The following is a 26,896-nucleotide window of genomic DNA, read 5'->3' on the forward strand; positions in this document are numbered from 1 at the left end:
CCCGGGTTCGATTCCCGGCCAGGGCACACAGAAGCGCCCATCTGCTTCTCCACCCCTCCCCCTCTCCTTCCTCTCTGTCTCTCTCTTCCCCTCCCACAGCGAGGCTCCATTGGAGCAAAGATGGCCCGGGCGCTGGGGAGGGCTCCTTGGCCTCTGCCCCAGGTGCTAGAGTGGCTCTGGTCGTGGCAGAGTGACGCCCCGGAGGGGCAGAGCATCGCCCCCTGGTGGGCAGAGTATCGCCCCCTGGTGGGCGTGCCGGGTGGATCCCTGTCAGGCGCATGCGGGAGTCTGTCTGACTGTCTCTCCCTGTTTCTAGCTTCAGAAAAATACAAACAAACAAAAAAAGAAACCTTGCAAGTAGATAATAGATGTTGTTAGTTTTAGAGGGAATGGAAATAAATCATATGTTTTTTTCCAAATATTCTCATAATTATTTTGTATTATAATATTATATTAGCATGTTGTTCGCCAGTTGTCTTTCTTATTCTTTAATCCAGTGATTTTAGATTTTGGAATTTCAGCTTCTTTATGGGTAAATATAAACTTCTCTGACAAAGAAGAGATCTAGAGTTTGCCTTCCTTTCTTCAGGTATTAGTTTTAAGGTAAATGTTATTAAGAAGTAAACGATGCATTGGATAAAAGTCCCGTGAATTGTAGAAAATGTAGTAAAGAAAGCCTTGTTCTAGCCATTTGTAACTTGTCCTCTAGCTCACTTGTGTAGTATCCTGGATAAGTTTTGTTCCCTTCTCTGGACCTCAGTTCTTCGTCCATAAAGCAAGACATTTGTAATGGGAGGTCTCTAAGGACAACTTTAGCTGTAAAATTCTGGAAATCTGCTGAGGGGTGGTAATTAATCAGTGTCTGTTTTCTCATTGCAGAGGCTGTGAGCCAAAAAGGCTCTCGGGTATGTGCTTCACTATTACAAGAGTTTGTCTTTCACAATGTTTTTGAGTTGGGAAGTACTGTGGTTCTTTCATCAAGATCATCTGAGTTCATTTGGTTGGTCTGGTGAGAAGGTGATAAAATAGAATGACACTCTGACCTAGACAAGGTGTAATCATTAGCAGGATGCATTTTTCTTAACAGTGGAAACAGACTTCAAAATTACCTCCTATTTTCTTTAAATCAGTCATATATCACATTCCAAAATAAGGAGTTTATATGCTGTCAAAACCTTCAAGACAGTATAGTGTTTATAAAAGTATAGTGTGAATATCACTTAAATATCAAGATAATTTTGGGAGTGAAAGTAGTCCTTACATGAGTTATAACAAGACAATAATCATAAACTGAGAGTGCCCCAGGCAACTCAGAACATATGGTTACTCTAGATCTAAGGACCTTGTTCATAATCACTACAAATGCTTCATAAAATGCACATTTCTGCTAGACTTATCAATTGAACTGGGATCTCTAGGGGTGTTGAGGCTTAGAAATCTATATTAAGGAAGCTCCCTGACATAACTTGATAAGTGATGTGGACATAATTGCCAACAATAATGAAAACCGACAGAAATGCAAAAATTTATATTTTCTCCTTAGGCATACATAGTCTTTTTTCCCTCAGGCAGATTATTCTGAGTATGTGTATTGTGTATGTGTGTGCTCAAGTGTGTACATGAGCGCACTAATGTTACAAATACAACTGCCATCTTTATAAAACATTCAGTTTGGACTCCTCCCAAAGAATAAGTCCCCTAACATTTTGGTGCACGTTAAAACTGGAGAATCACAGTTCTAAATTTTACTCAACAGACTTGGGTATACAGAGAGATTCTTTGGCAGACTCATAGATACTGAATCTCCCAGTAGCTTGGGTTGGCAACTAGTAATTATAGGATCTATACTTTTGAGAGAGTAGGTAGTAATAATAGGGTTCACATTATTAAGAATAGCTATATACCTTAAAATACAAAAATAAGTAGGCAGTATAACTTATTTTTTTGAAATATGGGCTTGAGAAAGAGAATATTCAGGTTTATATTCCAGCATTTTTATTCAGTAAATGTTTGGTTTTGGGGTAATTTACTTTACCTTTATATGTTAATGCTAAATAAAAGTTAAGTATTAAATTAGTTTTTTATGATTTAATTTTAATTACTGAGCTATATTTATAATCTTATGTTCTAATTAAATATTAAACGTTTTCACAAAAATTTGTAAATAGATATAAGAAGAAACAACTCAGTACTCTTTAAAAAGTTAATTCATAAAAAAAAAGTTAATTCATTCAACAAACATCTTCCACATTGATGCCTAACACTTTATATTCTTTATATCTCAATCCAAAATTATAGATAATTTTAACCAACTAAGGAGATAATATCCAAATTTTTTAGCCTGATGTCAAGTCCCTTTCCAAATAGTTTCATTCATTTATTCTCTACCCACCTGTGACCCAAGGCTTTGACCACACTAGATGACTTACATATTCTAACATCCCAAGACCTCTCATATGCTTTTGCTGATGCTTCTCTTTTATTCTGAAAGACAATTTCCAGCTACTGTTTCCATGATTCAGTAAAAGGTATGCTTATTCTCTCATTTGGAAATACCCTTATGCTCCCTTTCATGTGCCCTTCATCTATGGAAAGCTCTTAACACCAAATCCCTTCTACTGTATAGTCTCCATGAATGATAATAGTGTTTTCTCATCTGCATATCTATTGAGCTTTATTGATATACTTTACTCATCATCTATTTCATTTTGTTACCCTTCACAGATAGTCTTCAGAATGTGAGCTCTTTAAGGTCAGGGAAAGATTTTTCTCTCTTTTATGAATTCTAGTACTTTAATCATGGCATTAATTTAATAAATACCTCACCTAATGAATGGATGGATAATGGGTAGGTAGATTGGCAGTTGAATAGATGGATTTATAAATGAATGAAAGATTCAGCAATGTTAAAGAATACACAAGAAAACTATCAAATGTGAAATGTAATATTATTTCTACTTTCTAAAAATTAGCCCACTACAAACATTTTGAGATGTGCCTTTTTGATCTGAGCATTGTGCTTAAAACTTAGTTTAAGATATATTCATGGAGAGATCTAAATGGAATTTTTGTACTTTATATTTGAAAGGGTTTTAAAAAAATCTTTTTATTTTGAAGTAATTTGATTTAAAAAGCTGGGTAAAAGTAGTTCAAAGAAATATCATACATCTTTTACTCAGCTTCCCAAAAGGTTAACATTTCACATAACTTTAGTATAAACTTCAAAATTAGAAAATTAACACTGATACAGAACTATTAACTAATCTATCATTTTGTTCAAATTTCACCAGTTGTCTAAGAAATGTCATTTTTCTGGTAGAGTATCTAACCTAAAATCACATATAGTTGTTTTGTCTCCTCAACTCTTGTTAAAGAACAGATACTTTCTTGAAGAAAAACTCAGTAGTAAGATTTTAACTAGACATTTGATTAGACTACTTTAGAAATTCAAGTTAGTGGCACAAAGTAGGCACTCAATATTTGTAGAGTAAAAAGTAAAGAAATATAATTTATTTTTTTATGAATCACACAAAGAGAATTAAAAAGGAAATTAAACAACAAAAAGAGAAAATAAATATTTAAAAATTAAACCATGATAAATAAGAAAATAAACAAGACTTTTATTGTTTTTAAAAATTAATTTCTGGTAAAGTAAGTCACTGCTGTCCCCACCATATGTAAACTTTTTTAAATAAGAAAATTGTTTTTGCAGCAAAAAAAATGTTTGGAAAAAATAGACATATTCAACCTTGTGACATCAAACTAAATTTTTAGATTTTTTCAGAGCTATCTTACCAATTGGCAGGACTAAAAATTCCACTTAAATCCCCATTTTTAATCTGTTTTGATACAACCAAGAAGTTCATGCTCAATGTCTTTTATCTCATGTGGTGACTACAGAAAACATAAAGGTAACAAATCAAATTCTTGATACAAGAAAAAAGTCATGCTGTTAGGGTTAATGACAGTGTACTTAACTCTGATTTTTCTCATGCATGGCGGAGATTCATAATAGTTATATTTTGTTCCATCTCTACTATATGAGGAAAATGATATTCTAGGTGGCAGAGGAAGTTATATTTTCTTGTTGAACTTTTATTTTTAAATCTAGAAATATATTTTTAAAATTATTGCAAAGAAATATAACTTCAACTTTATAAAGTCCATTATTGCTATAATGCTTTTAATGCCAACTAATCTGCAAGCAGATATATTTATATAATGTGAATAGAAATTTCTTGAGAGGAGGGACTTGATATTCAAAAGTAGGTCCTTGGAGCAATGGTTTCCAATCATCATTGTGATAGATAAATAAGAATAAGAAACAATCTGGAAAATCACAATGCAATGACAGATCTAAGTTCTAGTTCTAACTCTGTCACCATGTCCTGTGAGATGTTGGAAGAATGTCTTCCAAAAGGAAGTTTCCACTTACAAAATTAGAAAGTTGGCTTTATTACTTTTCAAAGAAATGTCCTTTGATTAAATAAAAAGTAAAAACTCAACAAATAAGTGTGATACCAGATTAATGCAAACTTTATTTGGTTAAAATCAGAGTGAGAAAGAAAAATAGAAGAGATGGGGACTGAAAGCTTTGTCCTCTATTCTGAGGAACAGACTTTATTTAATTTTATAATTGATAGTAATGCTTGTATTCATCTCATAATGCACCAAATTTAATTGAGAATCTATTATGTTCCAGGCCTACAGGACATAGAAATATGAAAAAAATATATATCCTTGACTTTTGACTTGATAATTGCATCAAAATCTTTAGAAATGAAAATTTAAACACAAAAATTTTATTTCTAGAAATGCATCCTAAGGAAAGAATTGAAGATGTACAAAAAATGAACGTATACAGATATTCTTGACAGTATTGCTTACATTAGCCAAAACATGGCAATAAGCCAAATGTTTCCAAGTGGGGGATTGCTTAATAATTTGTACAACATAAAGTAACTATGAGACAGAAAAATATTGAAAGTATATTTCAAGTTTAAAAAGCATTTTATAAAATGCTATTCCTTGGGTGATGATTGTTTTAAAATATTTAAACATAGAAAATATCAGGGAGGATATATACAACCTTGTTAATAGTGCATATGTTGAAAGATGAATTATGAATGATTCAAATAAATAACTCTTGTACTAAGCTGTATTTCTAAAGGTTCTATTATAAACATACATTATTTATACAACTAGTAGATAGAGAGCTAGATAGTTAATTAACAGGTCAGTGATAGAACTATAATTATACATCTTTTATTATCCCTTCTTTAAGAAATTTGCATCCCAAGAAAAATAAATAAATGAAAGCCAACAGCTTTGCACTATTTACATTTGGTGTCAGATCATAAGTTTGTAGGCATTTGGAAACCAAAGCAATCCATTTTGCCTAAAGGTCATTCGGAAAGAAGAGTATAGTGTTAGGAAAAAGCAAAGTGTTTAAAAATGTTATTAATCAACCAGTTTGGCTAAATTACTGGGTTTCTGCATGGTCAGAGTAGTTTAAGGGCTAAGAAAATAGAATTTAGAGTTAAATTGTCCTTGTTTGAATCCTGGTTTTACAACTTAATAACTATGGGATCTTGCACAAGCCACTTAACTTCTCTTCCCATTCATTCAATAAAGGCTTTTCAACATTTGACTTTTAGCAGACCCTGTCTCAAAATTGGACAAAGAGATAAATGAGATATGGCATATTAACTCAAGATGCTTGAGCTGTGCTGAGGAGTATAGACAAATTTCTCCAAAAGCTCTAGAAAGTGATAAGGAGTTCATTCTCAGGTATACACTAACGATAAAGCAATTTGGCAATCAGTATTGGAAGCCTTAAAAGTCATAACCTTTAAGACAGCAATTCTTCTCATAAAAACATACCTTAAGAAAATAATCAGAAAGTACACAAGCATTTTATGTATAAAATGGTCACCCCAGACAGTTGATGTAAAAAAAAAAGAAAGAAAGAAAAGAAACTTAACAACAATAGGGTTTTTTTTTTTTTTTTTTTTTTTTTTTTTTTTTTCATTTTTCTGAAGCTGGAAACAGGGAGAGACAGTCAGACAGACTCCCGCATGCGCCCGACCGGGATCCACCCGGCACGCCCACCAGGGGCGAAGCTCTGCCCACCAGGGGGCGATGCTCTGCCCATCCTGGGCGTCGCCATGGTGCGACCAGAGCAACTCTAGCGCCTGAGGCAGAGGCCACAGAGCCATCCCCAGCGCCCGGGCCATCTTTGCTCCAATCGAGCCTTGGCTGCGGGAGGGGACGAGAGAGACAGAGTGGAAAGCGCGGCGGAGGGGTGGAGAAGCAAATGGGCGCTTCTCCTGTGTGCCCTGGCCGGAATCGAACCCGGGTCCTCCACACGCTAGGCCGATGCTCTACCGCTGAGCCAACCGGCCAGGGCCAACAATAGGGTTTTAATAAAATAAATTGTTTCACATCTTTATGGTGAAATATTGCAGCATAAAATCACTCTTTTCTGAACATGCATAATGGTATAGAAAAGGTAAGAAATAAAAAATAAGTGAAACATATATACAGTGTGGCTATTTTTAATGTTATCTAGTGGAAATAACAATGCATAGAAAAGAAACGAAAAAAACAAATTCTAATGGAGGATATCTCTGGGTGCTAGGACTACATGTGATTTTTACTTATTTTTATTTTCAGCCTATATTTTAGTTGTGATAAGAGCTTTCCAAAGAATTCCTAAGCATACAATTAGCAGATATATTTTTTATTCCTTGAGAGAGCTAATGATGTCAATGGCACTGATCATGAAATAAAAGCAAGAACTTCATTTAAATCATAGGCTTTTTGCAGCAACTATGAAAAAACAGCTACAGATGGAAAACCTTGTCCCAAGATCCAAAAACCTGTGTGTGGTACTGATGGGCAAACTTACAACAGTCGCTGTGAATTCTGCAAAGCAGCTATGTAAGCACATTGAAGCAGATATTGGGACAGCATCCTTAATTTGGGTCAATGGGGCATGAGTCAGGGAAATTATTTATTAAGCCTCTGTTATGCTAAGTATTTTACATATAATTCTTATTTAAAATAAAGCAATATTATTCCCAAACAAACCTAGAATGTGTTAGGACACTTTTCCAGTTCACCCATTTCCACTGTACTTCATTCTGAGCACCATCTTCTTTCTTTCAGGGAAAGAAATGGAAATCTTGGTTTCAAACATGATGGGAAATGTTGATTCCTCCGATGCTGCGATGTTGGAAGTGCCTTCAGTTTGCCTTTGGCATCAGAAGATTTATTCCTTTATACCCAACCTCCATCGCAATGTATTTCTCACCAGTAATTGTGCATAAAAGAGAGCCATTTCAATAAAGTTATCTTGGCAGAATTTCTCCCTTGATGTTCTTCTCAGGTAAAAATGGAGACACCTTTGAGTTAGACCAGCGGTCCCCAACCCCTGGGCCACAGACCAGTATCGGTCCGTGGGCCATTTGGTACTGGTCCACAGAGAAAAAATAAATAACTTACATTGTTTCTGTTTTATTTATATTTAAGTCTGAACGATGTTTTATTTTTTAAAAATGACCAGATTCCCTCTGTTACATCTGTCTAAGACTCACTCTTGACGCTTGTCTCAGTCACGTGATACATTTATCCATCCCACCCTAAAGGCTGGTCCGTGAAAATATTTTCTGACATTAAACCAGGCTGTGGCCCATGAAAATATTTTCTGACATTAAACCAGTCTGTGGCCCAAAAAAGGTTGGGGACCACTGAGTTAGACCAACTGCTTGGTGAAATGATAAAAAATTTAAGTCAAAGGCAAGCCATAGTATATCACCACAGTTATCGCATCCAGAATTCTTCATTCAGTTCTCTCTTTTGATTCTCACAATTTATGAAGATGATGTCAAGGATAATAAAGCTCCAACCAATAAAACATGCAGCATCTGACACAAATTAGCATTCTTTGGTACATGTTATGTTTCAGAAGTATTTTCCCCAAGGGACACACTGATCCTGGTTTAGAGTCTCAACTTGTATGCAGAGACAAATAAGTTAACAAATGAGACTAAATTTTGGTCACTTCAGTCATCAGGGCAGGTAAATAGGTTGTGGAATAGCTAAAGCCTTTAATCTAGTTGTCCTGGCTTTATCGGTTTACTACAGTGTACTATATAAAATATTATCATTTTCTATGGTGGTAAGTGGGGGAAAAAGCTTAGAAGTATAGATTTATTGACATGTGGATGCTTAGAAATCTAAAAACTAATAAAAAAGCTGAGCATCATCAGAATGTATTAGACAATTTGGAGACAAATATAATATAGCTTTATATGCTCCCAGTTAAAAGCATCCCAGTGGCCCTGACCTGTGGTGGCGCAGTGGATAAAGTGTGGTCTTGGAATGCTGAACTCACCAGTTTGAAACCCCAGGCTTGTCCGGTCAAGGCACACATGTGAAGCAAATGTTTCCCACTCTACTCTTTCCCCCAACTTTCACTCTCTTTTCTCTAAAATCAATAAATAAAAATTTAAAAACATTCCAGTGCATAAGTATTCAATTTATTAATTGCACAAATAATTATTCGATGTTTATGATATACCAAATCCCACTGCAAGCACAGAGCAAACAGGAGCACTGCTTTAGTGGGTGCACAGGAATAAATATTTTCAAATATATTTTCAATTATGAATAGTTTTATAAAAGAAACAAAATTGAGACATATAATAAAGAAAACTGGTACAGTGTGAAGAGAGGGTTTATTTAAAATTGGTCACTTTGAATAGAATAATGAGAGCTGAAAAAGAATTCAAGCAGAAAAAAATTTGGAGGAAGAGGAAGAGTGTTCTAAGCAAGGAGAACCCCAAACATATAAACAATAAAATACAAAATGCGAAACCCTGAAATGGAAGTAAGCTTGACATGATCAAGGGATAGAGGAGCCAGTTCATAAAGAGCCTTGCGAGCCAAACTCAAGCATTTGGCTTTTCTGCTAAGAATTACAGAAAATAATTGAAGTGCATTAAGAGAAGACTTTAGAGAAGGGATGGTATTTAACTGATCCATGACATAGGAAAAGTTTCAGGTAAAAAAAGAGGGAGTAATAGTCTAAGCAGAAAACAATATATGATTCCATACATAGGTGGGACATAAAAATGAGACTCAGAGACATGGACAAGAGTGTGGTGGCTAACGGGGGGGAGGGGGGGAAGGGGGGAGGGGAGGGACACAAAGAAAACCAGATAGAAGGTGACGAAAGACAATTTGACTTTGGTAATGGGTATGCAACATAATCAAATGTCAAAATAACCTGAGATGTTTTCTCTGAACATATGTACTCTGATCTATCAATGTCACCCCATTAAAATTAATAATAAAAATAAATAAATAAAATAAAAAGAAAACAAAACAAAATCTCCCAAAACTCCCCCAAACCAGAAACATTGTGAAAAACGGTTATCTTTCAGAAAATTTTTTCCCAAGTCCCAAATTAAGTATGCAGAAATATGAAAACTAAGATCAGAACACAGACAGGGCTTTTTAAATATTATCTGCTTTAACATAGTGTTTCAAAGCAGAGGGCTGTAACCAATGATAAATACGTTAGCTGTGGCTTAGGGGTGGTTCATTAACTCATAAACTTACTTATTTTCAGTTAGATGCCAATATTTAAAAACTGGAAAAGTTCACATGAAATAAACTGGATTTCTAGAATCTCTTGAAAAAGGAGAAGATCTGCTTACACAGTTCTCCTATTTCTTAATAACCAATCACTGGTGAATTTCTGAGTCATTCACAGTGCCCCAGGGTCAGCGTCACTTCCTCACATTAGCTCCTGGTTCTTGGTGGCATTTAAGGTTTGTATCTTTACTTCAAGACACAAGAGACTTGAGCATCTCATTCAGTACTCTTGCTTTTGGAAAATTCATAATTTAAAGGAGCAGCCCACTCCATCAATAAGAACAATTTCTTTATAATGAGTTAGTATTGGCTTCTAGCATTTCCACCAAGTTTTCTTTCCACTTTGAAACCACATACAAAAACATGGCTTCCAAATCAAACACACACACACACACACACACACACACACACACACAACTTGCACTCTTCCTTTTACATTCTCTTTCTTCAAATATTCCTAGATTTACCTTCTTTCAGTAGATATTCATTAGCAGTCTTTGCAAGCTTTATTTAAAATCGCTTGTTCCAATATTGTCAGCTTATATTAGTGATTAAATTATGAATCTAAACAAAAAATAATAACAGCTAACATTCATTGTGTTTTCTAGTATTTTTATGTGCCAGACATTGTTCTAAGGGCTTTACATATATTAACTCATTAATTTCACAACAGCCCAAGGAGAGAGGCATTATTATTGTATTTATCTTACATAAGGGGAACTTGAAGCATAGAAAATTGTGACCAGTCACCAAGTTAACAAGAGGTGGAGACAGAATTCAAACTCAGGCCGACTGTCTCTGTGTGGGAATGGTGGCAACATTCTTTCATGGACTATTAACAGTTAGTGCCAAAGTGCTCTGAGGTCCCCGTGGAAAGCAAAGGAGATACACCTGAAAATTTGAGTTGTGTGCTTACTACACCTGTGATGCTAATTATAAAATATCTAAGGAGTCCCCAAAACACCTTGAAATGTCATATTGCATCATGGTGGGTAGTACCTGATATAGGTGAAGTGTTTTTTGCATTGTTTAGGTTCAAATACAGACAAGTGGCTTTTTAAAGTATAATAAAGAGATAAAATTTCAAATACAGATTCTGTCAAATATAATTCTGTGACATTAGTCTCTGTTTTCTTATTGGAGAAATGTAGATATATAATAAGTTGTTTTAAGAATTGAATGAGATCATTTCACATAATTCAGTTGGCACAGTGTCTGGTCGTGGATAAGCGTTTAATAAATATTAGTTATTTTTCATATAGAGCATATAAATTGGAAATAAAATATTAGGAAAAGACCAGCGAATCAGGAAATGAGTGTGACAGAGATGATATGAGAACTGACAAGCTTTATGTCCTTGGACAATGTTTTCCTTCTTTCAGACATAAGGATTATGAGGTCCCACATAACTTGAGCTCACAATTTCAAGTTCTCTGAGCCTTCTAAGAAAAGAGTATAGAAAGCAGTCTCAAGTACATATTGGCACCAAATGTCTTTGGTTGCCTGTATTGGATCTGGTCCCGGATTTAAATGGTCACATATACTCATGGTGGCCATTTATACTCAATAACCATTATCCAGCAAACAGATACATGGAAGAGTAAATACTGACTAGGAATCAAGTTCAAGCTTTGACATTACTTTTGGAATTTCAGTGATTTTTTTTCTTGTTGATGGTGTTGATCTTTATAAACAATATTCAAAAAATACACTGTTACCTTTATAATACAATTGTCAGACTGATTATGAGCGAGCATCATGGAGGGTGACTAGACATAAGGTTTGAGAAAAGAGTTTTCAGGGCACCTGGACTTGAATGGCTAAAAATAATAAATCTGATAACCAACATGGGACAAATTTATATAACTTGTTTTCCCTTAAATATGAAGATAAGTTAAAAAAAAAAGACACTGCCATTATTTATGAGGTGGTGATAAGGAGGTTAATTTGGGGGTGAGAAAGAGATTATATTGCAGATTTTTTTCCTTAGGATTTGCAAACTTGCACATTAAAGATTTCCACATAATGAAAGTTTCAGTAATAAGTCAACAGATGCTTATTATAACCAATTTAGTCCATGACTATTATAATTATGCTCTAGTTAATACTGCATTGTTCTCTTGACACCATCTGTATATTCAACTAAATGAAGGTGGCAGAGGTCAAGTTTCTAATCTCAAATGCTAATATGAATGTAATAACAATAGCTAACCTTAATAGACCATTTTAATGTGTTTCAGATATATGCATCATTTCAATAAATAATGATGAAATTAAATATAGTTCAATGCCAGTTTGCATTGAAATTTTGTGTGCTAAATGAATTTACTCCAAAGCAGAAAAAAGTTACCCAACATCCTCTCTCAAGCACCTGCCCTCTACCAGGACTCCATGTTCTGACACTAATGCCACCACGAGGGTGAAAATCAGGTGAAATGATCAAATAAGTTAGTCAACTCAAAAATGACAATGGGCCATAAGTTAGGTAGACGTTATCTTGTGCTTGACCTTTGGCTTCTTTCTTAGTAGGATTGTGAAGTATGTAATGAGACTTGGGAACCAACTGGCAAGTCTCCCTCTGACAGTACTAGCAACGTGACACTGAATTTAAGAGGCATTGTCTTCCATGCAATATGAATTAAATTTAAAAGGCCGGACCAAACATTCAATTTGTCTGCTGAATTCAGTTCAACCTATTTATGTCTCTGTCTGAATAGTCTAATGAATGCTATGTAGCTGATGTCTTCTTTTACTATGCTCATTCTTCTCACACCTCCTGAGGTTCAAAGAACCAGACTTCACATGTGCTTCCCATCTCCCCCAGGAGGCATTGAAAGGAAACAGAGTGGGTAAAGTATTCAGCAGGAGAAAGCAAATAGGGAGTTCAAAGTTCCCTACCCTTTAGCTGCATGACAAATTGCTTGTTTTTTTTTAAATTTTTTTAATTTATTCATTTTAGAGAGAAGAGGGAGAGACAGAGGGAGAGCGAGGAGAGACAGAGAGAGAGAAGTGGGGAGGAGCTAGAAGCATCAACTCCCATATGTGCCTTGACCAGGCAAGTCCAGGGTTTCGAACTGGTGACCTCAGCATTTCCAGGTCGATGCTTTATCCACTGTGCCACCACAGGTCAGGCCACAAATGGCTTGTTGAGATTGAATCAGGTAACTGGATATGGGATGCTATAAAATAGTTCACAATCAGAAACCCAGGTGATTAAATTGCAGGTATGAACTCTTCCTGCCAAACCATGAAACACTTAGCAAAATTTGACTGTTTCAGTGGGGTATTATCATAATTTTAGAAATAAGAAGAAAGGGAATTAGAAAGAAAGACAGAGGGAGAGAGAGATAGAGTAACTTACATAAAATCGGTTAGCTAAAAAAGAGGGGAGAAAAAACACTTCAGGGTTATTTGACTTCATTACTGTTGTTATTTTCCATCCAAACATGATGACTGTGAAAGAATAGCCTTGACCTAGAATCCCATGCCAAGATACATGAAACAGCCTCTCCCTTTTTCTAATATGTGGCTGTGGTAAGCATTTATGGGGCCTACTCCAAGATAGAATTTTTACCTTACTCTCAAATGTAAAGGAAGGTAATAATGGAAGACAATTCTAAAGATGGAAGAATTCCCTTGAAAGGAGAAATCAGTACATCATTTAAGAGGATTAGAGGAATAAAAGCAATGATTTAAAAAGGCCCTTCGGAAGGGTTCAGAGAACCAGCCCGTAAAGAGAAAATGCCTTTCCTTTACTCAATGCAACAATACCTTTAACTACACATGGTGGCCATCTCTGAGACCTCAGGGCAGAGGCTCCAGGAGACTTCATCTTCTCACTGCGATATCCTCACGTACAAGGAACTCAGCCACGTTCGTTATTTATATGTGCTGTTTTGAAGTAAAATAACACTAAAGCTAGGAAAGAAGCCTGGCTGAGAAAAGATGGTGGCGTTAAGTACTTACAAAAATATTGTCTTGAAAAAAATGCAAATGCAGCTATTGTGGTCTATCTGTTGATATTTGGGAATGTACTACATTGAGTGATATAGATGCATTTCTGGATGCAAAATGAACTGGCATCGTATTTACCCATTTTGACCAATGTGTAGTAGAACAAATGTAGCAAAATATTCATTGAAAGAATCCTGGTGGTGTATATTTGAGTTGTCACTGTAAAATTCTTTCAACTTGTGCTTTGAAAACAATTTCTTCAACCTGTATTTTGAAACTTTTTGTAATGAAATTTTGGTAAATATTGTTTGATCTTTAAAAATATATATATAGGCCCTGGCCAGTTGGTTCAGTGGTAGAGCGTTGTCTGGCATGTGGATGTCCTGGGTTCATTCCAGTCAGGGCACACAGGAGAAGCACCTATCTACTTCTGTACCTCTCCTATTTTTCTTCTCTCTCTCTCTCACTCTCTCTCTCTCTCTCTCCTCCCTCTTCTCCTGTAGCCATGGTTTGATTGGAGCGATTTGGCCCTGAGCACTGAGGATGGCTCCATGGCCTTCACCTTAGGCATTAAGAAGAGCTTGGTTGCTGAGCAATGAAGTAACACCCAGATGGGTGGATCCTGGTTGAGCACAGGTAGGAGTCTGTTTCTGCCTCTTCTCCTTTCATTAAATAACTAAATAAATAAAAATAAAAATGTATATATATGCATTCACATTCTATAAGGTAAATTCTGTGAGGTCTATGATATGGGGTATATTATTTGGGATATATATATATATTCACATGAATTCCAGTCAGCACAGAAAATAATTATGTAGGGGAAAAGAGTTTTCTTATAAGTATAAAAATTTTTTAATTTATCTTTTTTGATGCCTTAAAATTGTTGACTTAGTGAAAAGAAATCATTTATCATTTTTAAAATTGCCCTTCCAAATAAGCTAATGTGAAAATCAAACACTATCCAGAACCTCTAAATCTGAGAACCTTAGAATTGGAAGGATTATAAGAATCACCTTGCTCATCATCACCCTTCCCTAAGCTGAAAGTTTCTTTAGAATTCAAACATGTTTACTCTGCACTTCTGTTGGGACGAATTCTGTCATCCAAAAATACGCAGATCAAATTCTATCTTCCTTCTCCATACTAATGCCTTTCAGATGATCAATGCAATGTCAATATCACTCCAAAGTCTGTCTTTATTCAAGTTTATATTTCTTACTGCTATCAACAAACTGTCTGCTATATGGTCTCCAGACCTCACTTTATCAAGGTCATTTTCATTTGGACATGCTTCAATTAATTAAAGTTTTTCTTATATGGGCAGCCAATCTTGAACACAATATTCTAGTGTTTTATAATATTGAGTTTATGACTGACTAAATATTCCAAGGTGGTTTTCACATGAGCTTCTGTTTGGCATAATAGCCCAAGGCAAGATGGCCAAGCGTGTAATGTTACTCTCAAACATGAAATCTATTGTCTCCTGTTTTATTCTCATAAACCTGCATTACCCATCATATTTCCCCACTGGATGTATTCATCACTTACTAATGACCAATACTCAATGCGGTTTTACTTGCTTTTAAAATATAATTTGTGGTAAATAATTGGCACATAATTTATCTGCAAGTAAAGGTCATGGGAATGTCTGTTGTGGACATATAAATTTGCAGGGTCAATAAAAGTACTGATTGAAAGGTAACTTCTCTAACAATTAAAAAAGTGAACAGTGAATTTACTTTCCCAGATGGGTTTCATCATTTTAATTTTTTTCTGCATGGAACATGTCTGATAGAAGCGTATTAAAATTTAGATATTTATAGGAGTTGGGGCGTGAAGCTCATTTTAAAAATGATGATCCACTCAAAAAAGCAACACCTTCCACTTACTCTGTAATTTTTTTTTTAACATGATGACCATGTTTAGCAATTAGGGTGGAGAATTTTTCAAATATATAACATGGTGGTGATCAACGTGCTTCATTCAGAGCGTATCTACTGAAGAGTTGCCCCTAGTTCCATCCATCCTAACTGAGACTGAAAACAACTGGCTGTAACATGAAGGCTTTCATTTTCCTTCCCTTCATGTTCTTGGCCATGTTTGCAGGTAAGAAAAGTTACATTCAATGACTTTTCTTTCCAAAGTAAAGAAATAGAAATGTTCAGTGACTTAATACTACTTGGTCAGGAATTTTAAAAACGGGAGCATCTATCAGACAGAGTAATGGCAGAAGGTAATTTCAGGCAACATACAGACCAGGGGTATAAAAACAGTGATCTGTGAGACAACAGTGGGTAGGTAGGTGTGCCGGAAGAGAAACAGAGGCAAGGGAATGGGAAAAGCAACACATTAGACTGAACAGAAAATTCAGTCTGAAAGGATTATAAGAGTTTGCAGATACTCTAGTTGATGTTCCATAAAGGATATGGTTTGGGGTGACGATCCAGGGCTGTAGGATCAATAGAAAAGGGTTAAAATCCTGGCTTTTCAATTTTCTATTTATGTTCTTTGGGGTAACTTACTTAACTCATTTTAGTGTCAGGTCTCTTATTTGCAGAATGGAAATAATTATACATTCCTACAGGTTGTAATAGGAATCACATGCATACTAGCATTAGCCATCATGACTTTTGTTCTTCACTGCCTATCACTTAATATACTTCTCTCTATTCCTTACCTTAATACAGTTAGGCTGTCTGTTTGCAGAGATGTAAATTTCCAGCCAGCAATGTGAATTTCTTAAGATATTAAATGACACAAATAATACATTTCTCAAGACAATAAATTAAGATATATAAAACCTATTTGAATTTATCTCCAAATTATGACTTCCTGCTTGACCATTCTTTTCTCATACCTAGTGAGAAGAAATAATGAAAGGAAGTGCCAATGACCTGTTCAGCTGCTTATAGCTGGAACACAAGAAATAGTGGTGCTCTCCGCATTGGAAACATTGTGGTTGTTTCAGATGGTTGAGTACATTCTTTTAAGAAATATCAGTCTGAAGTGATATTGAAAATGGATTAGATGTAAGAAAAGTTGAACGAAAATGCAATTTAGGATGCTGTCAAAGTAATAAAGTTAAGAAATTGGCATATAAATCTAAACGATAAGATGAGAGAAGGGAAGAAAAAATATATTATGTGTTTCACAGGGGGACAAGTATACAGGTAACATCTCTTACTAAAATGTGTATGTTTCATGATGGCAGGCACCATATCTCCTGTGTATTTCAGTTCATGGCTAGATATAATTTAGTATGTATTGAGCACGCATTTGTTGCTGGAAGAAAGTACACTGATATCAGATATAGTGGTTCTATGTATTTAAAGGGCAAAGAAGAGTAAGGAATCAGGAATGCCTATTATAATATTCAACAGTGATAAGCATTTAGAGTTTATAAAATCAGAAGAGAAAAATATAGAACAAAAACTGAAGATAATTATTTTACAGAATTTAAACTTCAAAAAATGGTTAAATCACATCGTAATGTCTTAGCTATCTTTTTCACAGTTCGGACTCTGATTTAGAAATGGGGTACACTTTCCTGACTCTATCCTTTTAGGAAACCATGCAATGTGGTCAAGAAGAAAATAGAAGAAATAAAATATTCAAATTATGAGAAGTACTGGGAATATTCTGTCTTGAGGTTTGGTTAAAAAAAATCAATGCATACTATATCTTGAGATGAATGCTGTTAATTTTAAAATCTTGTAGTTAAATAACTTTATTTTATTTTTGTACTTATGGTATCATTCCAGTGTCTTCAACCCAGACTTTGAAAACAAGTGTTAATAAACCAGAAGAGAGTCCAGAACCTGCAGTTACCTTAGAGAGAAAAAACGAAGCTAACCCTGGAGGAGGACAAAAAGAATCTAATGAGCAAGGTGATAGCAACACACAAAAAATCCCAGGGATCTTCATTCTGCGAGGACAACCAGGGTATTCTAACCGGCTGGCGAAACCAGGGAGTTTTAATCAGCAAGGGAAGCCAGGAGTTTTAAATCAGCTTGGCGGTCTGCAAGGGAATTCAGGAGAATCTAACCAAAAAGGTAGCTCAGAAATTTCTAATGAGCAAGGAAAACCAGGATCTTCTAGCCAGCAAGTGAAGCCAGGATCTTCTGGCCAGCAAGGAAAGCCAGGATCTTCTGGTCAGCAAGGGAAGCCAGGATCTTCTGGTCAGCAAGGGAAGCCAGGATCTTCTGGCCAGCAAGGAAAGCCAGGATCTTCTGGCCAGCAAGGGAAGCCAGGATCTTCTGGTCAGCAAGGAGAGCCAGGATCTTCTGGTCAGCAAGGGAAGCCAGGATCTTCTGGTCAGCAAGGGAAGCCAGGATCTTCTGGTCAGCAAGGAAAGCCAGGATCTTCTGGTCAGCAAGGAAAGCCAGGATCCTCTGGTCAGCAAGGAGAGCCAGGATCGTCTGGTCAGCAAGGGAAGCTAGGATCTTCTGGTCAGCAAGGAGAGCCAGGATCTTCTGGTCAGCAAGGAGAGCCAGGATCTATTAGCCTGCAAGGAAAGCCAGTATCATCTAGCCAACAAAGAAAACCAAAGTCTTTTTCCAATCAAGAAGAAAGAAAAAATGCAGACAACTCTTCGCATGGCAATATGGAGAGTCAGGTTTGTGTTCTTTGTTTTCCTCAGTTAATTTATCTCAGCCATTCTATTTTCCAAGTTTTGAAGTGATAACAGAATACACTGTACAAACAACAAACACTTTGCAATGATACTGATTCAACAAAAGGAGAGTGGATTTGGAAGTGGTTATTTCTGTATACATATGATCATTAGTGAGCATCATGGTCTTCCATTCCATCTCTCATTTCCTACTTTTTCCACTCAAGCCTTTCTACCTATACTGAACTAGTTCAAATCCTCATTAATTGAGCCCTATTTCCATCAGATTTAACTTTTATGCTCATTTCCATGCCATCCATAATCTACAAACCATTCAGATGATATTTCTAAATCACAAATCTGATCTGATCTATCACTCTTGTGCAGAAAGCTCTTTAGTGGTGCCACACTACCTAGAAAATAAAATCCAAACCCCTGAGCTTGACATTTAAGAGTTTTCAAGGTTGAACCCCATGTCCATGATTGGACATGATCAAACATGTCATGCCACTCTCGCTCACTTATAGGCATTGTACAGAGTCATTTGATTTTCTATAAGTGGATTTCTACTAGTAATGATAGCCTTTACTATGGCATGTACCTTATTGCTTTGTCATTGACTGTCTATTCAGTTAGCACAAACTCTTTAAAGAAAGTACCATTTCTTTCCAAACCTATATCCCCAAATCCTAGAATAACAGAGGCATAGAATGGGTTTTCTTGAACTATTTGTCAGATAAGTAGATAAATGCCTGATGCTTGGGAGCCTTCATGCAAACAGGTGCATATCCTTGACATCTGGATTGCCTTCTGAGTTCTGCTGTGAGTGCCTTCACTTGCCATTCTCTCTCCCAACTGCCTGCCTCCTAATTCCACTTAACAATGACTCTGGACACATCATGTAATACATCCAAAAGAGTTTTCTAGAGTACTATGTCCATTTCATTATCCTAATGAAATTTCATTTTTTATCTCATACCTGGTCACTCCTCCACTCCCTTTCAAAATAAAGCTGCCTGTTCCTCTTGGCCTTTATGTCTTGGTTGGCATGAAGTAGTAATCTTTCAAGGACATTCCTGCCATCCAGACCTTCATTCCAACACCAGAGGTTTCTGAATGTTTATAGATTGTCACTTATCAGAGTATATGGGAATAAAAGTAATGGATTGATATGAAAAGGATGGTAAACTCTAAAGCAATGGGAAAAAATCAAGGTATTTGCTCATTTTCTTTGGCTCTAAGAAGACTAAGCTTCCTATTGAAACTCACCATTGCACTTAGTGTTTCTGTTCCTATCTGCTTATTTAAATTCATAGGCTTCTGTTGTTCTGTAATTTGATTTTGAGTAAATGTTTCAGGTACTCCTTAATTAACTCTGCATAAGCCTACCTCCTGCCTCATTTTCTTTCATGGAATGAGAAAGAAGTATGGTTTAGTAAATTATGATGATATGTGTTTTGTATTTGCCAGCATGACTTTTCCCTAATTATTGTTTCTCAGGTAGGGGAAGGTTTGTCTACAAAGGATTAAAGTAGAGGCATTCTGACAGGTAATAAAGAGTCAGATAATTTAGGTGTGAATCCTAGCTTAGATATTTAGTCTGTATGAGGTTTTGGGTTTGTTGCTTAAATATACTGTATGTTTATGACTATACAATGAGGTAGATTATATTCTTCTTTCATATTGTTGCATGAATTAAATAAAAATACAAAGGCTCAATGAAATGATTGGTTTAATATAAAGCTAAATCAATAGTTAATGAGCAATAAATATGTGTTGGCTTACAATATCAGAATTAAATTAAGTCCCCATATTTATCCAATGGTCTTTCACATTATTGCAGACTAGCAAGGGCAGCAACCAAGACCCAAATGGAAAGACAAGATGTCACTCTATCTACAACCCAGTCTGTGGTTCTGATGGAAGAACCTATGGTAACCACTGTGTATTTAATGAAGCAAAAAGGTAAGAGGAATTGATATTTCTTTGAATCAGAAAGCACTATTCTAATCAAAGGGAATAAAGAACATTTTTCTCTATGTCTTTATAGTTTCCTCTCATCAGTGCCTTGGGTATTTGTCCTGAGGGCATGTGTTATATTGAGATTTTCAAGTCAAAGTACTAAATTTATTATTGAGTCATTCGTTTATCAAATATTCATTAAACATCCCCTGTGTGCCACGCATTGTTCTAAGTACTGGAGGTAAGATGATGAGCAAAATACAGAGAATTTCCTGCTTCCATGAAGCTCTCATTTTTTTTTCCAATAGAAGACAGTAAACCAATAAAATCTATTTGAGGATAAAGGAGACTTAGAATTCTGCAGATTCCTAAGTGTAAACTACTAAAATGTATTTTAAACTTAAATAACAACATTAAAGGTTGGATTTGGTGAGCCATGCCAACCTTTAAGAATTACACTTTACCTACAAGAAATAAGGTGGTTATAAGACTGATTAACATTAGAATATGCAGCTAAGAAAGAGTTAGATATCTCAGCTTTCAAAATAAATGAATGTTCATCTACAAAGATAGGAATAAGGTAAAATCACACCTCTCTTGTTTTTGATAGTTCCCTAGTTTATTAAGTACTGGGTAAATCATTATTGCAGAAGTAAATAAATGTTAAAGACAAGTGTTCCCTACAGTCATAAAAGTTAAGAGTTAAAAACCCAGAAAGTTAAGTACCCAATCTCTTGTTTTATAGATAAGGCACCTGGCCCAGGAACAAGGAAGGACTAGCACAAAGTTCACAAATTCTCAGAGAAGTCCATATGAACTAGGCGAGCCAGAGCCTGGGTCTGCTTTTTCCCATGTGATTTTTAAATAATCACATTTCCTCTCTATGGTGATGCCACAATTACTTGGCCCTTGACTTCTCTCATTATCTTTTTTTCAGGTTGAGTGATGGAATACTGAATCTGGCTCATGAAGGAAAGTGCTAGGCATTCAAAGCAACCAAATTCCCTGGAACCTCAAAGTTCACTTTCAATTCTCTTTAAACAATGGATTTCCCTGGGAGTGCTACTGAGGTTAATAAGAGTCTAATGGATAGGATGGATCTTGCAGTATTTTCAAGTTTGTTCCATTGTGAATAAAGTCAGTTCCAGAGTTGCTTCTGATTTCTGGAATTGTTTATTTTCTAGACTTCTCCAAACCTTGTGTCTATGACCTACCTGTTCCCAAAGTGCTGACGTGACTAATACTTCAGGACCTATAGTAGTAATTTGTAAACCCTAATGCATATAAAAATCTCAGGATTACACATTAAAAGAAAAAAAGTATTCCCCACTTTAGAAATACTTATGCTGTAGGTCTCTTGTAACAAACTACAGTTTTAAATGACATTCCAGGTGTTTCTGATACAGTTTTAAATCACATTCCAGGTGTTTCTAAGTCACTTGATATGAAAGTGGCTTAAGATTTTTAAGGATGCATTGATTGGCTTCAGAAGATCCTGGAACCATAATGCAAAATAAATTTTCTGTGTCCTTTTTTCTTAAGGGTGTCCAAAGCTTTCGAAGATTTTAAGGAAGTTCAAAGATTCTTAAATGGCTACAAGGACACAGATAGATATCTACAGATATCAAAATGTATAATTTTAATGTATTTATCTGAATGGATCCCTGAAAGGAATCATTTTAGAGTTTTCTTGTTCCTGTCCCCAGGTCAATACAACTGTACCCTGATCTGACGCAAGTACATTGTATTGATCATTGCTTGAGGCATTTTTGAAGCATGGTGTATGACACCAAACAAATTTGGTCTCTTCTGAGATAGGAGATAGACTAGAAGACTTCAGACTACTTTGAAAAATTGGGGAATGTGAACTTAAAAAATTTTGTTTTCAACAATATAAAGTTTCAAAAAAACCCAAAAAGCCTATTTTATTCAGTGACCTGGGAGAGGTTGCATCCAAGTCTTAGTAGGTGTTTTACATGCTTAGGTCAAATTCAGGTAGCTCTGTCCTGTTACTGCCTGAAGTGATGGGTTTCTTTGCTCACAATGTATGGGTCACTAATACTGGGGAGACAACATGGCTCTTCTTTCTCATATTTTCTTCCTTTGTCTTTTAATACTTGTATTGTTAAAGACATAGTCACATTACCTTACCTCTGGTGGAAGTTGAATAACATATTCCTTTTTTTTTTTCTTAATTAAACTTTTAATTCATACATCTAACATTCCCTTTACTGGCTAATAAAAAACAACAACAACCCCCCCCCACACACACACACACACACAAATCTTATAGTCTACTGTAATTGATTGGCAATCTCTCCTGCCCTGAATCTCTGCTGAAATATCAATAATGGCTTTTATATACAGTTCACAAAAATTAGGGGATATTTCAAAATGAATATAAAGTGATTAAAAAAAGCATTTGATATGTCACTTGCTATTCAATCATGTTAATTGAGTTTGCACTTCATTTGCATAATCGAACAACTTTCTTTGACTTGTTTGCTTTTCTGATGTTCTTGTTTAATAAAAAAAATCAGATGCTTTTTTTTTTATCACTTCATATTCATTATGAAATATCCCCTAATTTTTGTGGGCAGTATATAATGTTGTAATGGACATATGTTTTCCTTCTCTTGGATAAATGCCTAGGAGTCAAATGGATGGGTCCTATGGTAATTTTATGTTGAACTTTTAAAGACCCAGCCAAACTCTTTTACAAAGAGGATATACCTGCTAACATTTCCAATGGATGAACTCCTCCAGTTTCAGTTCTATCATAATCCTCACCCATATTTATTAGGACTCTCTTTTTAATTGCAGCCATTCTAGTGGGTGGTTTCATTACTTTTATAAGATGGCAGTCTCATAAATACATAAAATGTGTGTACTTATCCCACTGTCAAAAACTTTTTTGAAAAGATGAATAATGAATAGAACAGAATAAACCAAAACATTAAAAATGGTTGCCTCTGGATGATAAAATTAAGATAATTCTTCTTCCCACCTTTCTGTATTATCTCTTTTAAAGACAACACTACTCCTTTCAAATAAAACAGTATCCCTTTAAAATAAAACAAAGAGGACATGATGGCCGATTGACCATTAGCTGGACCTGGGCCGTTGGAGGCTCCTCACCTCGCCTTTGACCTTGGAACATTCATTCCTCTCTCCGTGGTTCCGCCCAACATTCACAGAGCTGGAGCCACTTTCCAGACGCAGCTCGGAGCAAGCAACATGTGACACCTCCTGGGCTGTGTACGTGTGCGTGTGCGTGTGCGTGCGCATGCGCGTGTGTGCGTCTAAGCCCGGCTCAGGCCTCCATGCAAACTTTTCAGATTCTGGCACTCGGGATGACAGACATCTTCTCGGCCTGTGGGCACCCAAGGCCAAGCTAGTAAGTTCCTTTGCTTTAATCAACCCGCTACAGCTGATACGGAGGGTTTGCCTCTCTCCGGTCTCTCCTGACCCTCAGGGAACCAGGCCAATTTCAGGTTTCAGTCAGGGATCTCTAAGGTTGCAGACCAGCCATTGTCTAGCCAACTAGGAGACCAAAGGACTGGGTCTTGGCAAAGAGGCCTCTGTGGGGAAAGTCCCAAATTGGCCATAGACCTCTGTCTATGTGGGGAGGGACAGTCTGTGTGTTAGATACTGCTGACGCCATGTGAGTACCGCTGCACCCCAAATGCCGGCTGCTTTATGCTTCTGTTTTAAAAAGTGCTGCGTGGTACACTGTAGCAAAGAAGGGAAAAGAAAGGCTTCTGCAGTGGGTTGGCCAACATGCCCAACTAGAGACAGAAACTCAAGTTAGAAAGCTGGAAGAATGTTAGACAAGGAGGTGCCTTTGCCCGCTGCTCTGCTGGATTCAGGGTTCGACAAGGTGGGAAAACAAGATGGTAAACTGCAGGCTCTAGCACGCCATTTTACAAAGTAGGAGGGCACAGATTGCCATGGATTAAAGTACTGCTTTGTGACAAACCTAATTAAGTCACTAAGAGGTGGAATCCCGGGACAGAGGGGATGATGTTATGGTGATTGAGAATAAAACGGGCGAAGAGCCCCCATGCTGTCCAACCCCTAATACACAAGAGGGACATTTTAAATAGTAACGGCATACTTCTGGTAGTAAAGAAAGGTACCCCAAAACTCGCAGGAGAAAACTCACATGCTTTCTCTGTCCCTTGAAGATGCAAATTTTATCATGTCTTTAATATGCCATTCCAGGCATAGTGTGTTTTATTAGGTCCAGTGTACAGGACAAAACCCCTGTGGAGATTGAGGAGGCCCCCTGGGGGGTGAAGTAACTCATCTATCTCAGTGGGACATCTATTGCAAATTCCAGTAGGTAATGCCTTTCCTAGGCATGATAGGCCTGGTGTCCTCAAGTACCATAGCACATTGATCTATGGTGAGAGTCAGGGCGATGGGTGTCTCCTGAGAAGTTTCCACCTTTACGGTATTGGGCGTCTTGGCAGCGGTCTAGAATCTGGCATCTGGAGGTAATAGGCCCTACTGATTGATCATTCAAATGTATTAAAGCCTGGGATGGTCCTTTAGTCCACCTGGGGAAGGTGGTTTTAACTGTTTATAATTTAATCTGCTGTTTTAATATTCCATTCTTTTTATTAACCCTGCTGCTTGAATGTTTCTTTGTCCAGTCTTGCATTTCATGACCTTTGAAATGAAACCTCTGGTCACTAGCTATTTGATGAGTGTATCTGTGCATGGTACTCAGCTTCTCTAATCCAGTAATGGTGGCAGTCCAGTTTGCATAGCAACAGGGGTAAGCTTAGGCCAGAGGCCGGGAGTTTACAAAACAAGGCATACTTAGAATCCTCACTTGGAGTGAGGCAACACCAGTATAAACGATCTGTCAATCTTTCACTAGTTGTGAACTGGCCCCAGATCGTTTGGCAGTTGCCTTGGGCATTTTATTATGTTCCATTAAAGTATACGCTTATTATTTCACCAGTGTCACCCTATTTTGGATAAGGCAGCTTTAAAGTAAAACTTAATATTGGGTAGTGTGAGCACTATAACTTTATTTTACTTGTTTATTATTGTGTTATTCCAGGCATTTGGCTTTCTATATAATCCTTAGAATCAGGTTGTAGATATCTACAAAAATCACTTACCATGGTTTTGATTGGGATCACATGGAATGTACAGATCAGATTGGGAAGAATTGAGATTTTAACAATATTGAATATGCCCATAAATAAACAAGGTATATCCCTCTATTTAATGAGATCCCCTTTGATTTTTTTTTTGTAAATTTCAGAAAACAGATCTTATACATCTATTGTTAGGTAATACCCACATTTTTTGGTACTATTATAAATGGCCTTGTTCTTTTAAATTTTCAAGTTCAATTGCTCATTGCTGGTGTAGAAGAATGCAGTTGACTTTGTGTATTGACCTTGTTTCCTGCAATTGTACACACTACTTCTGGGATTTTTTTGTGTATATTTTGGGGGATTTTCAGCATTGCTAAATCACGTCACCTGCTGTTAATAGTTTTATTTCTTCTTTTCCAATCTTTATTTTAAAAATGTATTTTCCTTCTATTATTGCACTAGCTAGATATTTCAGTAAGATGTTGAATAGCAGTGATGAGAGAGGGCGTCATTGCCTCATTACTGATATTATTGGTATGTCCAGTCTCTCATTAGTGGTCGTTCTTTTTATAGGTGTTCTGTATCAAGTTAAGGAAATTACTTTCTTCTTCTAGTTTACAAAGAGTTGTTATAATGAGTTGTTTATATCTATAAATTGATATAATCATATACTTTTATCCTTTAACTCCTAGCTGATTGATTTTTGAATGTTGAACTAGTCTTTCATATCTATAATATAGCAAAGTTGGTTATACTGTACAATGTTTTATATAGTGTTGGAATCAGTTTGCTAATATATTGTTGAGAATGTTTGCATCTATGGTTATGAGAGATATTGTTCTGTTCCTTTCTTGTAATATGTTTGTCTGGTTTTGGTATTAAGGAAATGCTGGCTTCATAAAAGTGTTCTCTCTGCTTCTATTGTTTGAAAGAGATTATGAGGAAATGGTGTTATTTCTGTTTTAAAATTTGGAAGAATTTATCAGTGAAACCATCTGGGCCTAGTGCTTCCTTTTTGAAAAGTTAGTACTGTATTTCCCCATGTATAAGACTCACCTTTATTTGAAAAATTTGGAGTCTAAAAACTGGGTGCATCTTACATAGTGGTTGTAGATTTTGTACTTGCATTTCCCACTTTTTCATGCTTGTTTTGTGCTCATTGTTGAAGACAGTGATTGGTCATCAGAAAGAGATGAGGACAAGCTAATGGATGAGAGTTTTGACAGTGATGAGGAGTTGTATGAATTTTATGATGAATAAAACTTGAGTTCAATAACTTTATATAATACATTATTTTTTTCTCAAATTTGGGCCCCCATATTAAGGTGCATCTTATACATGGGAGCATCTTATACATGGGGAAAGACAGTAATTACTGAGTCAATTACTTAATAGGTATAGGAGAATTTCAGTTATCTATTTCTCCTTGTGTGATTTTTGATAATTGTCTCTGAAAGAATAGATCCATTTTGTTAAAATAAACAAATTCCTGTGCATAGACTTGTTTGTTTTAGATAATTTCAATTGTCCTATTAATTTCTTAATGATCAGTAGTTAAGATACTTCTTTCTTATTTTTCTTTGTC

The 26,896-nt window shown here is 36.1% G+C and overlaps 1 protein-coding gene across 1 annotated transcript; it reads left to right on the forward strand.

The window, feature by feature from the left end:
* The first annotated feature begins 15,677 nt into the window (after positions 1-15,677).
* MARCOL (MARCO like) lies at positions 15,678-26,571 on the forward strand. The gene is made up of 5 exons (XM_066276787.1): positions 15,678-15,726; positions 17,382-18,235; positions 23,304-23,591; positions 25,476-25,503; positions 26,480-26,571. Exons 1-5 carry the CDS (start codon positions 15,678-15,680, stop codon positions 26,569-26,571), a joined length of 1,311 nt encoding a protein of 436 aa, XP_066132884.1.
* Positions 26,572-26,896: the final 325 nt, after the last annotated feature.

Source organism: Saccopteryx bilineata, chromosome 4 (assembly GCF_036850765.1).
Source record: "Saccopteryx bilineata isolate mSacBil1 chromosome 4, mSacBil1_pri_phased_curated, whole genome shotgun sequence".
Classification (NCBI taxonomy): Eukaryota; Metazoa; Chordata; class Mammalia; order Chiroptera; family Emballonuridae; genus Saccopteryx; species Saccopteryx bilineata.